General features: G+C 34.2%; 1 protein-coding gene across 9 annotated transcripts in view; it reads right to left on the bottom strand.

The window, feature by feature from the left end:
* Window positions 1-13,026, bottom strand: part of CCDC18 (coiled-coil domain containing 18) — a 110,923-nt gene that overhangs the window by 94,702 nt on the left and 3,195 nt on the right. For 5 of the 9 annotated variants that reach the window (XM_045064872.1, XM_045064878.1, XM_045064877.1 and 2 more), the window contains exons 3-7: window positions 12,533-12,711; window positions 11,872-12,046; window positions 9,070-9,228; window positions 4,393-4,499; window positions 2,611-2,739 (exon numbers count right to left, since the gene is read on the bottom strand). In XM_045064872.1, the coding sequence (XP_044920807.1) occupies window positions 2,611-2,739; window positions 4,393-4,499; window positions 9,070-9,228; window positions 11,872-12,046; window positions 12,533-12,666 (704 nt within the window). In that variant the 5' untranslated portion in view covers window positions 12,667-12,711. The remainder of the gene's footprint in view (window positions 1-2,610; window positions 2,740-4,392; window positions 4,500-9,069; window positions 9,229-11,871; window positions 12,047-12,532; window positions 12,712-13,026) is intronic. The other 4 variants (XM_045064875.1, XM_045064871.1, XM_045064874.1 and 1 more) reach the window with 3 other exon arrangements.

The raw sequence follows: 13,026 nt of genomic DNA, 5'->3' as shown, positions 1-13,026 counted from the left end.
CCTAACAATTTCTTGCCTCATTTCCTACTATATCTATCCATTTATAAGTACAAAAAACCCCCTACTATTCTTAGCAGTGATGCTTTCATACTTCCATGCCTTGTCCAGAATGTATGAAAACAAAGTCAACACCCTTCCATAAAAATTATCTCTTATTTAAGTTTTACAGAGATAACCAGTCACTCTTCCTCTGTACTTTTTCTTAGCTATATTATGAAGCTAGTCTTTGTGTATTATCATTTCACTATTTCAAATAACCATATACAAAATGTTTATCTGAATAAGTAAAAATTTATCTGAGTATGTCTTAATTTCAGAATGTTTAACCCCACAGTTTACACTTAAAATAGCCACATTGGTTAGTGTTTATTAAGAGGCACCTTACATTTCTTTTTCTCATTTAATCCTCACAAAGATATACTATCATCTTGATTTAACAGAAGAACAAACTAAAGCTCAAGAAGGTCAAACAGTTTGCCCAAGATAACAGAGCCACTGAGAAATAAAATCTGGTTGACTCCAAAACCTAAATATTTCCACAAAGTAATAGTGCCATCCAAATATATACTGAAACTTGAACTGTACTAACCAAATACTGTGGGAAAATGTTCTTCCAAGCTTACTTTAAGGAAAAATGACTTAAAGATTTCAAGTGGTTTTTAGAAGTTTAATTGCACATGCAAACAAATATTTAACTTATCTCTGACAACTTTTCAAAAAATACTTTCTTAAAAAAAAACTTTCTTCAAAACCTTATTTTATCATGGTATACCTTTTTTGAAAATAAAAAATTTTTTACATTCCCACCAACAGTGTAAGAGGGTTCCCCTTTCTCCACAACTTTGCCAACTGATGCAGTCACTCCGGAAACTGTATGGAGGTGCCTCAAAAAGTTAAAAATAGAGGCTCATGGGTGGCTCAGTCAGTTAAGCGTATGAGTCATGATCTCACCTCAGGACTAGATCTCAGGGTTGTGAATTCAAGCTCCGTGCTGGGCTCCACACTAGGCATGGAGTCTACTTTAAATAAAAAAAGAAGTTAAAAAATAGAACTTTCCTACGATCCAGCAATTGCACTACTAGCTATTTACCCAAAGGATACAAAAATACTAATTTGAAGAGATACATGCACCCCAATGTTTTGACTATCGACAATAGTCAAATAATGGGAAAAGCCCAAATGTCCATCAATTGATAAATGGATAAAGAAGATGCAGTATGTATATACAATGGAATATTCTTCAGTCATCAAAAAGAATGAAATCTTGCCACTTGCAATGACATGGACGGAGTTAGACAGTATTACTTCAGACGAAATGAGTCAGTCACAAAAAGACAAATACCATATGATTTCATTCATATGTGGCATTTAAGCAACAAAACAGATGAACATGGATGGGTGGGGGACAAACCATAAAACAGACTCTTAACTACTGAGAACAAACTGAGGGTTGAAGGAGGGGAGGTGGGTAGGGGATGGGTTAAATAGGTGATGGGTATTTAGGGGGACACTTGTGATGAGCAATGGGTATTGTATTTAAGTCATGAATCACTAAATTCTACACCTGAAGCTAGTATTACACTGTATGTTAACTAACTGGAATTTAAATAAAAACTCAAAAAAGAAAAAAAAAGTTTTTTAAAGATTTTATTTATTTTTTTTTTTATTTGAGAGTGTGTGCAAGCATGTGAGTGGGGAAGGGACAGAGGGAGAGGGATAGAGAGAATCTCAAGCAGGCCCCTCCTGAGCATGGAACTGAACAAGGGGCTTGATCGCATTACCCTGAGATCATGACCTGACCTGAAATCAAGAGTCAGATGTCTAAGTGACTAAGCCACCCAGGAGCCCCAAGAAAAAAAAAATTTTTTTGAAGATCAAAATGCAGATTATCACTTTACCCTGTGTAAAACTGCTATAATTATATAATGATATTAGAAAATATTATTAACCTTAAAAAATTTAAATCCTATCCGTTTACAAGTTAATTGACATTAAAAGTTAACGGTTCCTTAGTCAATGCTACTTACAAAACTTTATCTTAACACGTATTTTATATAAAATAAATACTTCTGCATTACTTATGTGTTCCTAAAGGAAGACCCAACTACACTTCCTCATGAATTTTATGTAGTTCATAAAAGTTAATTTCAGAAATAAATATCAATATACTGACTATCATTATTAGGTTTCTAATCCCAATCCAGAATGCCAGTAATATGAAGTTTTTAATAGAAAATGAAAAAAAAATTAATAGACAAAAAGAACATTAAATTATCCTACCACCAGGTTACTTAAATTTTTTCATTTTAAAAATTAGCTATGATTTTATGGGGCGCCTGGGTGGCTCAGTGGGTTAAGCCTCTGCCTCCAGCTCAGGTCATGATCTCAGGGTGCTGGGATCAAGCCCCGCACTGGGCTCTCTGCTCAGCAGGGTAGTCTGCTCCCCCCTCTTCTGCCTGCTTCCCTCACAACTTGTGATCTCTCTCTGTATGTCAAATAGATAGATAAAATCTTAAAAAAAAAAAATTAGCTATGATTTTAAATAGGTAATATATTCTTTTTCCTTCTTTAAAAACAATTTGTTTTAAAATTTGCTTTGAAAACACATACCTCTTTCCTTGTTTACTTTGTTCAAGTAAGTCCACCTTTAACTTTATACACTCTTCTTGGGACTTCTGCAAACTCTGCTCCTTTTCAATCACCATTTTCTGGCTCTGCTCTAACTTATCTTCAGCCTCCCTATTAAATAAAGGATATATATATTTTTTAAAGATTTATTTACTGAGAGACAGTGTGTACATGCATGTGTGTGCAAGTGGGGGGATGGGCAGAGGTAGAGAACCTTCATGCAGACTCCCTGCAGACCCAGACGGGGGTGGGGGTGGTGTTCATCTCACCACCCATGAGGTCATGAACTGAGCAGAAACCAAGAGCCCAATTCTCAACTAACTGAGCCACCCAGACATCAAAATAAAATTTTTTAAAAGGCTATTAAAGAGATTATTCCACGTATGCAAGAATAGCTCAATACTAAGAATTCTATCATTTTAAATCACTGAGGTAAGAGAAACCATTATTTAATAAGAGATAGACAAAATTCATCATCTGTCTACTAAGAATCTTTATAAGGAATGAAATAATACATATATCTGAAAAAACAGCTTATATCCTATTTCATAATCAGATACTAGAAGCATAACTATATAGTCCAGAAACTAGATAAGAATGACTATTATCACCACTATATTCAATGATTTCTCGAACAGCTACAAAAAGAATAATGAAAAGGAGTAAGTATAAATTTTGAAAAGACAATATTTTCTTTCTTTTGCTGATACTATCATTAGCTGCCTGGAAAATCCAGGAGACTCAAAATGATAAATTATTAGAATAAAAGATTATGACAAATAGTTCTAATTACAAAAATGATAAATTATTACAAATGATAAATTAGAATAAAAGATTATGACAAATAGTTCTAATTACAAAATTATTATACAAAAAGCAATAGCCTTCCTATATACATACCATCAATGAACAGAACATGAACAAACTCACAACAACCAAAAATACAAAATACCTAGGAATAAAATGAAAATAACATGTAATATAAAGAAATTACAAGACTGATGGTAATGAAAAATTACTTTAGGGTACATGAGAATGACCTGCAGGATTTATTCAAACACGGATTGCTGGGTCTCATCTCTTAGAATTTGTAATTCAGTAAATCTGAGACAGAACCTGAAATCTACAATTTTTAAGAAAGATTTATTTATTTATTTATTCTAGAGAGAGGAAAATGGGGGAGAGGGAGAGAGAATCTCAAGCAGAGATTCTGACACAAGGCTCAAACTAACAACCAAGATCACAACCTTGAGCCAAACCAAGAGTCAGATGACTGTGCCAGCCAGGTGCCCCTGAGACCTACAATTTTAATAAGTTCCTAGAAGATGCTAATATTGCTGGTCCCAGAACTACACTTTGAGAATCATCAAAATGAAGTAATGGGCTATTTAGTACACATACAGCTCTCATTTTATTCAAAGCAGAAGAAGGGGATAAATTATAAGGTGCCTGATTCCTTCTATTTTATTTCTTGACCTCCCACTGAAGCACCAGTATGTACTACTACATGAGGCAAGAAATGAACGAGTTCATCTTCAATAAAAGCATGTAAATAAGCATCTTAGCTAAGATTTAGTCTTTTTTAGCCCCCTTAAGCATCACGCATCCTGGAGCCAAGAGGAGATACGGTGGATTGTAGAACAGATTCCTTAAGTTCTAAGACAGTCTACAGGACACTACAGATTTATTGGGGTACAGATTTCACAAGATATACCAAAAAGCAGAAGAAATAAAAATTTTAAAGCCTTAAAAAAGTATACTTACCTCAAAACTTTATCTTGGGCTGAAACTTCTGCTTCTAAATTTATAATCTGTTCTTCTAAGATTGGCACGCTGGCTGCCTGTTGTTGAACAGATTCAAGCATAGAAACCTAAAACAACAACAAAATAAGTTTTAGAGCACTTCGTGTCAGAAGATAAATTAATCTAATTGGTACTTTGTTTCTTTTTCTGACTGATGAGGGTGTCCAATATAACTCCCTAATCACTGGTCAATGTAAAGCTCACCCTATCTATTCTTAATATTCCAAGATAACTGATTAGCTATTTGGGGTTGGGGGTGGAGAATCTCTACTGACAACATCCAAGAAGATAAATTTCACATAAATCAGAAAATTAAATATAAAAGATCAAATCATAAAAAAGTAAACAAAAAAATACCTATTGAATCTTTTTACAATTTAAGACCTTATTTTAGGATACATGCTTACTAGAGAAAACCTAGAAAATACAGAAAAGCATAGGTCCAGGAAAGAAAACCTGGAGTACAGCTCAAAATCTCTGTCGGTAAGTCAACACTCTTTTTCCCATTCTTAAAACACCAACAATCAAATGATGGCCTATCAAGAAGAGAGAGAGAATTTATTACCTGGGGAAACTGAACAGGAAAAGTTTAGAACTCTGGGCAACTATGTAGAATGATGAGCAGGGATGAAGTATTTATAAATAAACAAATTGATTAATATAAAATGGTCAGTTTCCAACTACTTTCTTGATCTGATTTAGGGCTATCCCACAGGTGGGAAATTAAAGGATTCTTTGCTGGAGAAATTCAAGAGCTCCAAAGGAAAAGACTTCACATACTGACACTGGATGATAGAGCTAAGGTATCTCCCTACAAAAGAGCCATCTCCCCAGATATCACCAACATATAAAGCTCAGTGGGTAACAAACTTCACCTTCATACACAGAGCTTCTAAACAGAATTTAAGTGCCTTTCTCTTAAATATAAATAGCTAAAACACTAACATCTGCAAAAACATTTCTAACCTATAAGTCAGAGGCCAAAACAAAGAGGCAACTGGCAGCAAGCAAGGCAAGTATGCACACACACACACACACACACACACACATCATTAAATCTGTAGAAAGCTAAGTGAGGATGCATCAGGATATTATTCAATACAAAGCAAAGAATTAGAGAATCTGGAAAATGAAAAAATATGACAGCTAAAATATGATTCAACACAGGTAGATGATAGTTTTGAGAAATCTCTTAAAAAGTATCATAGGGGGTGCCTGGGTGGCTCAGTGGGTTAAAGCCTCTGCCTTCGGCTCCAGTCATGATCCCACAGTCCTGGGATCGAGCCCCACGTCAGGCTCTCTGCTCAGCAGGGAGCCTGCTTCCTCCTCTCTCTCTCTCTCTGCCTGCTTCTCTGCCTACTTGTGATCTCTAATAAATAAATAAATAAAATATTTTTTTTAATAAAAGTATCACAAGAAGACAAGCAGATAGGAAACATGGGGGGAAAAAAACTTAATAAATTATAAGGTTGAAAGAGTTAGAGGGCCAGTAGAGGTGATCACCTAAGAGGAAAAACAGAAGAAAACAGAGGGAAGAATATTACTGAAGAGATTGCATAAGAAAAATTTCCAGGACTAAAGAACACAAGATTTCAGCCTGAAAGGGTCCTCACTAAACAAAAGGTCTACTGAAAGACATGTCATTCTGAAATTCTGAAACACCAAGGAAAGAGGGAAGATCCTTAAAACTAACATAATATGCTTGCTTCAGCAGCACATATACTTAAAACTACCATAAAAGGAAAAACAATGGAAAAATTACATGCTAAGAAAAATTACATCCACAATGGCATTGGACTTTTCAGAGAAGCAGCAAAAGATAGAAGACAAGTAAGCAATGTCCTAGAAATCCTGAGGCAAAATAATTTTCAACCTAAAATCAAATGTAGGGGAGAAATTAGGACATTTCAGACATGCAAGGGGGGTTTACTAGAAAAATATGTTCCACTTAAAGAAAGACTAAACCAAGAAAAGAAGAAGACACAGGATCCAGGGACAGTAGATCCAACCTAGAATATCAAAGACGAGTCTCAGGAGAGCAGTCGGACAGCAGGCCTGAGGGGCAATAAGCTGCCCAGAGCAGGATGCCTGGCTCCAAAAGTGTAACAAACATTGGGAAAGATAAATTATGAATATACTGGTTGACACAATGAGGAATTTCAGCGCAAGATTTCCAATAGTGGTATATATGCAACAGCAAAAGCTAAGACCTGCCCTAGGAAAGGGAGTCTCCCTAAAAAATATTTTGTTAGGCAATGTAGAAAATGTAGAAAATGCTGACATGGTAAGTAAAATATAAAATATAATATAAAACATAAATACATATTTTATATATAAAATATAAAATAAAATATAAATAATTATAAATTATTTATAACTATAAATAATTCTCCTATTACATACAATAAATAACCACTGGTATGTCTACATACTAAAAGAAAGGAACAAAATGCTATGTTTTGGTTTGGTAGTTATTAGTAAAATTCTCTTAATATCCCTTTGCCTTTAAATAATTAAGCTTCTATGACTTAAAAAAAAAATCTATAGTTGGTAGGAAAGTTAAAACAATTCATAAACAAAAACGGTGAACAAGGGGAGCCTGGGTGGCTCAGTGGGTTAAAGCCTCTGCCTTCAGCTCAGGTCATGATCCCAGGGTTCTGGGATCAAGCCCAGCATCAGGCTCTCTGCTCTTATTTGTCTGTCAAATAAATAAATAAAATCTTAAAAAAAAAAAAAAGTGAACAAATTACATAGCAAACAAACATAGTGAAAGGTAACCTTGTGAGAAATCAAGAAAAACAAAATACTTTTCCTCAAAAAAATAAAATGTAAAAAAAAAAAAATAATAACCTCAGTATAATACTGAATGCAAAGTACAATAAATCTTGAAAAAAAATTTTCCCTGTAATTTGGTTATTCTAAAATTCTATCCTAGAAATAATCCCAAATACAAAAAACTTTCTTGTTCATTGGAGTATTTTTTTTCTTCTTAGGCTGGAATTATCTCCAATAGCACTTTTTGTTTAAAATATACAAAAGAGCTGGCTCAGTCAGGTAAGTGTCTGTCTTGGGCTCAGGTCTTGATCCCAGGATCCTGGGATCAAACCCTGCATTGGGCTCCCTGCTCAGCAGACAGCTTGCTTTTCCCTCTCCCTCTGCCTGCCACTCTGCCTACCAGTGCTCTCTATCTCTCTGTCAAATAAATAAATAAAAATCTTTGAAAAGTAAAAATAAAATTAAATTTAAAAATTAAAAAAAAATAAAACACACAAAAGAAAAATTAGGATCTCCCATAACCCTACTACTTAAAACAATACAAATATAAAAGGAAACAGTGAAAGCCTCGCCGGAGACAAGACATTCCAATCCCTCTCAAAATTATCAACAATATGGAGTGGAGTCTTTCTATTCTTATATATGTTATATATACCTATATACATAGACACAAACATATAGACACATTTGCTCTTTTAATAAAAAGCAAAACTGGGATCACCCTGCCTATGTGTGTTGCTCTGTAATGTTCCTCTACCACTCAATATTTTAGGTAACAGTTTTTGAATGCTTTAAGCAGATTCTCGGTGCCTTTTCATGTATTAACAACTTTGGATCTTAGAATTGATTTATTTAACCTCAAAAAAAAGCTTTGTAGCAATCCCTTACAGGGATATATTGTAATTTACCATCCCTCTATTATTGGACATTTTGGTTTCTAATTTTTTGTATAATTACAATCATACAGCAAAAAATAGGAAACCATTAGGGGCGCCTGGCTGGCTGTCTGTAGAGCATGAAACTCTTCAACTTGGAGTCATGAGGTCAAGTCCCACTTTGGGTGTAGAGATTACTTAAAAAAAAAATAGCCACTTAAAAGGAGAATAAATTATGGCATAATCACATAAGGAAACAAAGCTACGATTAAAAAAATGATCAGGGGAAAAGCCAAGTAAATATATTAGAAAATGCTTGGATTATCCATCAGAAAATGCTCAGGATTGCCTGGGTGGCTGGGAAGTTTAAGCCTCTGCCTTTGGCTCAGGTCATGATCTCAGGGTCCTGGGACTGAGACCCGCATTGGGCTCTCGGCTCAGCGGGGAGCCTGCTTCCCCCTCTCTCTCTGCAGACTTGTGATCTCTCTCGCGATGTCAAATAAATAAATAAAATCTTAAAAAAAGGAAATGCTCAGACTACGCACGAAGTTGAAAAGCACAGGAAAAATGAAAACTATTCAGTCTGGATTCAACTATGTAATAAGCCAATAAAGTAGTTTCTCATTGGTGGAAACTGGGTGATCTTTCTCCCCTTTTCTATTTTCAAAGTTTCAACAATGGAATGTATTAGTTTAAAAAGGAAGATAAATAAGCTATATTTTCTCTATAAAAAGAAAACCACATGAATTGGTAATCTTAAGATTTTAAGAAGCTCTGACTTATATAAATACAATCTCTCCTAAATCATTTGCAGATATTAAACTCATGTAAATTAGACTCCAACATTCCATGTTGATCCTATATTATCATTATAAAATTTATTATATGTAACACATTAAGCCAATACATGGACTATTTTTCCAATTCTAAATCTTAAAATGATTCAAAGTACTTTCCATTGCCATAGTCACCACTTCAAAAAACATACTTTTGCTCTTGACTGTGTTAATTCAAAGTGGACAGATTCCATTTTAGTCATTAAAGAATGATTCTGTGAGACCAAACAAGCATTCTGTTGCCTGAGTTTGTTAAGTTTCTCTCGAAGATTTCTGATCTCCTGATCCATGGGGGCAGATGAAAAAGACATCTGAAAAATTAAAAAGAGCAATCTATTTTGGATTCTTTCATTAAGCCTTTTAGGTAATGGAAAATGATGAACAACTGTCAGTAAAATGACTAACTCAGAAAATGAGTTCAGATGTTTAGTGAGTGCTGGTGAGGCTGTGTGGGACAATCAGCTGGTGAATATGGACATAAATAAGCATAGCTTAAAAAACAATGGTACAATTTGGGAAAGTTCTTGGTATTATCCAGTAAAGTTGAAGACACTAACACTCAACAATATTAGTCCTGGGTATAAACCTAAAACTTTTACACCTGTAAATATAAGAATTATTCATACCTACCTTGTCCATAAGAGATAATGGAAAGAATCCAAATGACAAAAAGGATAATAAATCAACAAAATGGATCAACAAAATGGATAATAAACAAATTCTTTATACACATTTTTGTTATACATCTGAATATATATTTTATAATAAATTCTTTTTATTTTCATGAGGGTTGAGGTTTTTAAGACATGATTTCATTCTTAAAAAAGTAATATGCAATTCAAAACTATATAAAAAGTATATGCAGAAGCCTCATTCCCATTTTTAGTAGGTAAGTAACCATTTAACAAGTGGGTTTTTTTAGGATTTTAATTATTTGAGTGTGAGAGAGGGGGAGAGAGCAAGCACAAGCAGTGGGAGAGGAAGAGAGGGATGGGGGAGAAGCAGAGCTCAACAGGAGGCTCATGAGGCTCCATCCTAGCTAGGACTCTGAGATCATGACCTGAGTGGAAGTCGGATGTTTAACTAACAGAGCCACCCAAACACCCCTTTAATTTTCTTATTTATAAATTTTTGTATAACACCAATCATACGAAAAAACATTAGGGAACTGAGGCACCTAGGTGGCTTGAGTGACTGAGTGTCTGCCTATGGCTCAGGTCATGATCTCAGGGTCTTGGGAATGAGACCCGCACTGGGCTCCCTGATCAGCAGGGAGTCTGCCCCTCTCCCTACTCATGCTTTCTCTATCTCAAGTAAAAAATAAAATCCTAAAAAATAATAATAATGGGGAACTGCCTATATAGGAAAGCTAGGTTAGGTCTTAAACACAGTCTTCTCATGTTTCCACCTTCATCTCCAAGCAATACAAATTACCCACCCTCACAGTGAGTTATGCAAAAAGTAGCATTCTATATACGTCATTTTGTACCTTGCATTTTTTTAAATATATCCTGCCAATCTCTCCATAATCAAGATAGTTAGAAACTCCTTTCATCTCCCCACCTGAGCTGCAGTTTCACTGCATGTTTATTCAACCAATCCCCTGTGATAGGCACTTGAGGTATTTCTAATCTGTTATGACAAAGTCTCCTTTTGTACTTATGCAGGCATACCTGTCATGTACCTTTCTACAAGTGGGATTCTCAAGTCAAGGGTAAGAGCATGTGTGATTTGGGGAAACATTACCAAATGCCCCTCCATAAGGGACTGTATCATTCTGCACTGCTACCAGCAATGTATGAGAATGCCTATCTCCTCCTAATATTACCAGCAAAATATAGTGTCAAATATCTGATAGGTATGAACTGGTACCTAAGTATAGTTTCACTGTGAATTTCTCTTATTATGAATGAGACTGAACACCTTTTTATTTGTTTGAAGACCATTTTAATTTCCTGTTTCATACATGTCTTCTGTTCATTTTTCTATTGGGTTGTTCATCTTCTTCCTAGAAGCTCTTTCCATGTTAAAGAGATTAGCTCTCTGTCTTTAATAGGCATCATCAATATTTTCCCCTCCAATTTGTCATTAGTCTTTTGATTTTGTTTAGGGTAAAACACAATGATTTCAATTAAAGCATATATGTAGCAAAAATGATCAGCAATTTGATTTAGAATATAGATCAAATTTCATAGAATTACACAGTCTTTGAAGACATGGAATTTGAATTTATTTTCTAACTTGCAGGCTCACAAAGCTTCATAAGCAGCTTTCTTAGGAAAAGAAAACCTCTCAACTGTTAGCTTCCTAAAATGGGAAGAGCACATTTTTATGAAAGAAGATTACGATGTGCATATGCAAACAAATGCATGCGAGTGTGCTGGCAGTGAGATAATAGAGAACAGGAAAAAGAGATTGGAAAGGGAGATTGAAGGGTTGAATAAGGAAAAAAGGTAAACACAAGGAGGTAGATAATAGGACTGGAAAAAAAAAAAAAAAAAGACAGAAGGAAAAAGTTCCAGACCAGTAAAGATGTCTAAGATCATGCACAAAATTTAGGGATAATGAAAAGAGAACAGTGCTACACTATCATATAGCACATGACCCAGGCTAAATATACTAAATATATTTTAACCACTTAATAAATAACTGATTTCCTATTATGTGCCAAAAATCACAGGGGTTACCATTTACTTGGGAAAACAAAACATTTAATTGCAAAAAAGTAATAAATATAGAAGTCTAAAAATACAGTAATACACCACAGCAACTACTTTCCTGTTAGGACATAACAAGAACCATAATATTTAAATTCAAGAGTCTTAAGCACAATGGTAAAAGACTATGGAAAGCATAAACAGATATTTAAAGAAAAAACTCAAAGAAAAGGTATTTTAAGTAAACAGGTCTGAAACTAAAGTTACTTTTAAGTAGACAGGTCTAAAAACAATAACCTTATCTCTTGGCTTTTTTGGAAAATCAGTACTGCCAGTGGGCATTTTACAAACTTTTTTATAAGGTATGTGATTCAAAAGTCCAAGCTGGTGAGGCTGAGAAAGATCTTCCAGAATGAGTTTTTCAGGTCTTGAGAGATTAGGAGCGTAATCAGAATTTTCACTTGGACTAACACTAGAGAAAAAAGAAAAATCCATTTTAGTTCCTAATTTAAGTATTCACTCCAAATTTCTATACATTAAATAAGAAAACAGAAAGAAAAGCACCTGAAGTTGTGATGGAAATCACATCAGTTATGAACTTAGAGCAATCTCAACTAAAATTCTTAATAAATTGTAATGAGTTTTAACAATCTGTGTAGTTTAGAGACTCTACGCTAGAATTACTTAAGATTCAAAAAGTAGTCATAATAATAAAAGATTAATTAAGCCCAAAACATATTTTGTACTGAGTCCTAATATAGTACAGGTGTTTACTTAATGTATAAACACTTCTCTAACACTTCTATTTTCTTTCCTAAACCAAGAATTACATTAAAGATTATAGATTATTTCCTATTCTATTCTATTAAAACACAATATATAATAATAAACTTCATACATTTTACTTTCATAAATTAAAGTCATATTCTGAAGTGCATATGTGATTTTACTTACGTACCTGGATAACTCTTCCCCTAAATTCTGTAAACTCCATTCTGTTATCTTCAGTTCATGTCTTAAGGAAGCAACATTTGCAAGCAAACTTTCTTCTTCATTGTCTTTATTACAGTACTCTGATGAACTAGATTCCATTTCTTAAAAAAAGAAGTGTATTTCTTGTACCTTGCCAGAAAGAATCTGTGGTGTCAAAATACTCTCACATTAATAGAATTCAACTCATTATTTTTCTATTTATCTCAAATGTTGTGCAATCTTTCATGGTAATTAAAAAAAAAAAAAAAAAAAAAACCCCAGTTACAATGAGTTTCTCCGCAGTGTAAAGCCAAGGAAATAGAAAGTTCAATAGTTCCCCTTTCTTAAGCACATTTAATCTTTCTAACAATAGTGCACATTAAACACTGTTATTCTATGTTAAAGTTAAAACAAACTAAAAGGGATGCCTGGGTGGCTCAGTGGGTTAAGCCGCTGCCTTCGGCTCAGGTCATGATCTCA

The sequence above is a fragment of the Mustela putorius genome, unplaced genomic scaffold, assembly GCF_011764305.1.
Source record: "Mustela putorius furo isolate JIRA1106 unplaced genomic scaffold, ASM1176430v1.1 tig00003853_pilon_pilon_pilon, whole genome shotgun sequence".
Lineage (NCBI taxonomy): Eukaryota > Metazoa > Chordata > Mammalia > Carnivora > Mustelidae > Mustela > Mustela putorius.
Note: the sequence above shows the minus strand (reverse complement) of the source record. Positions and strands in the feature narration are given on the sequence as shown.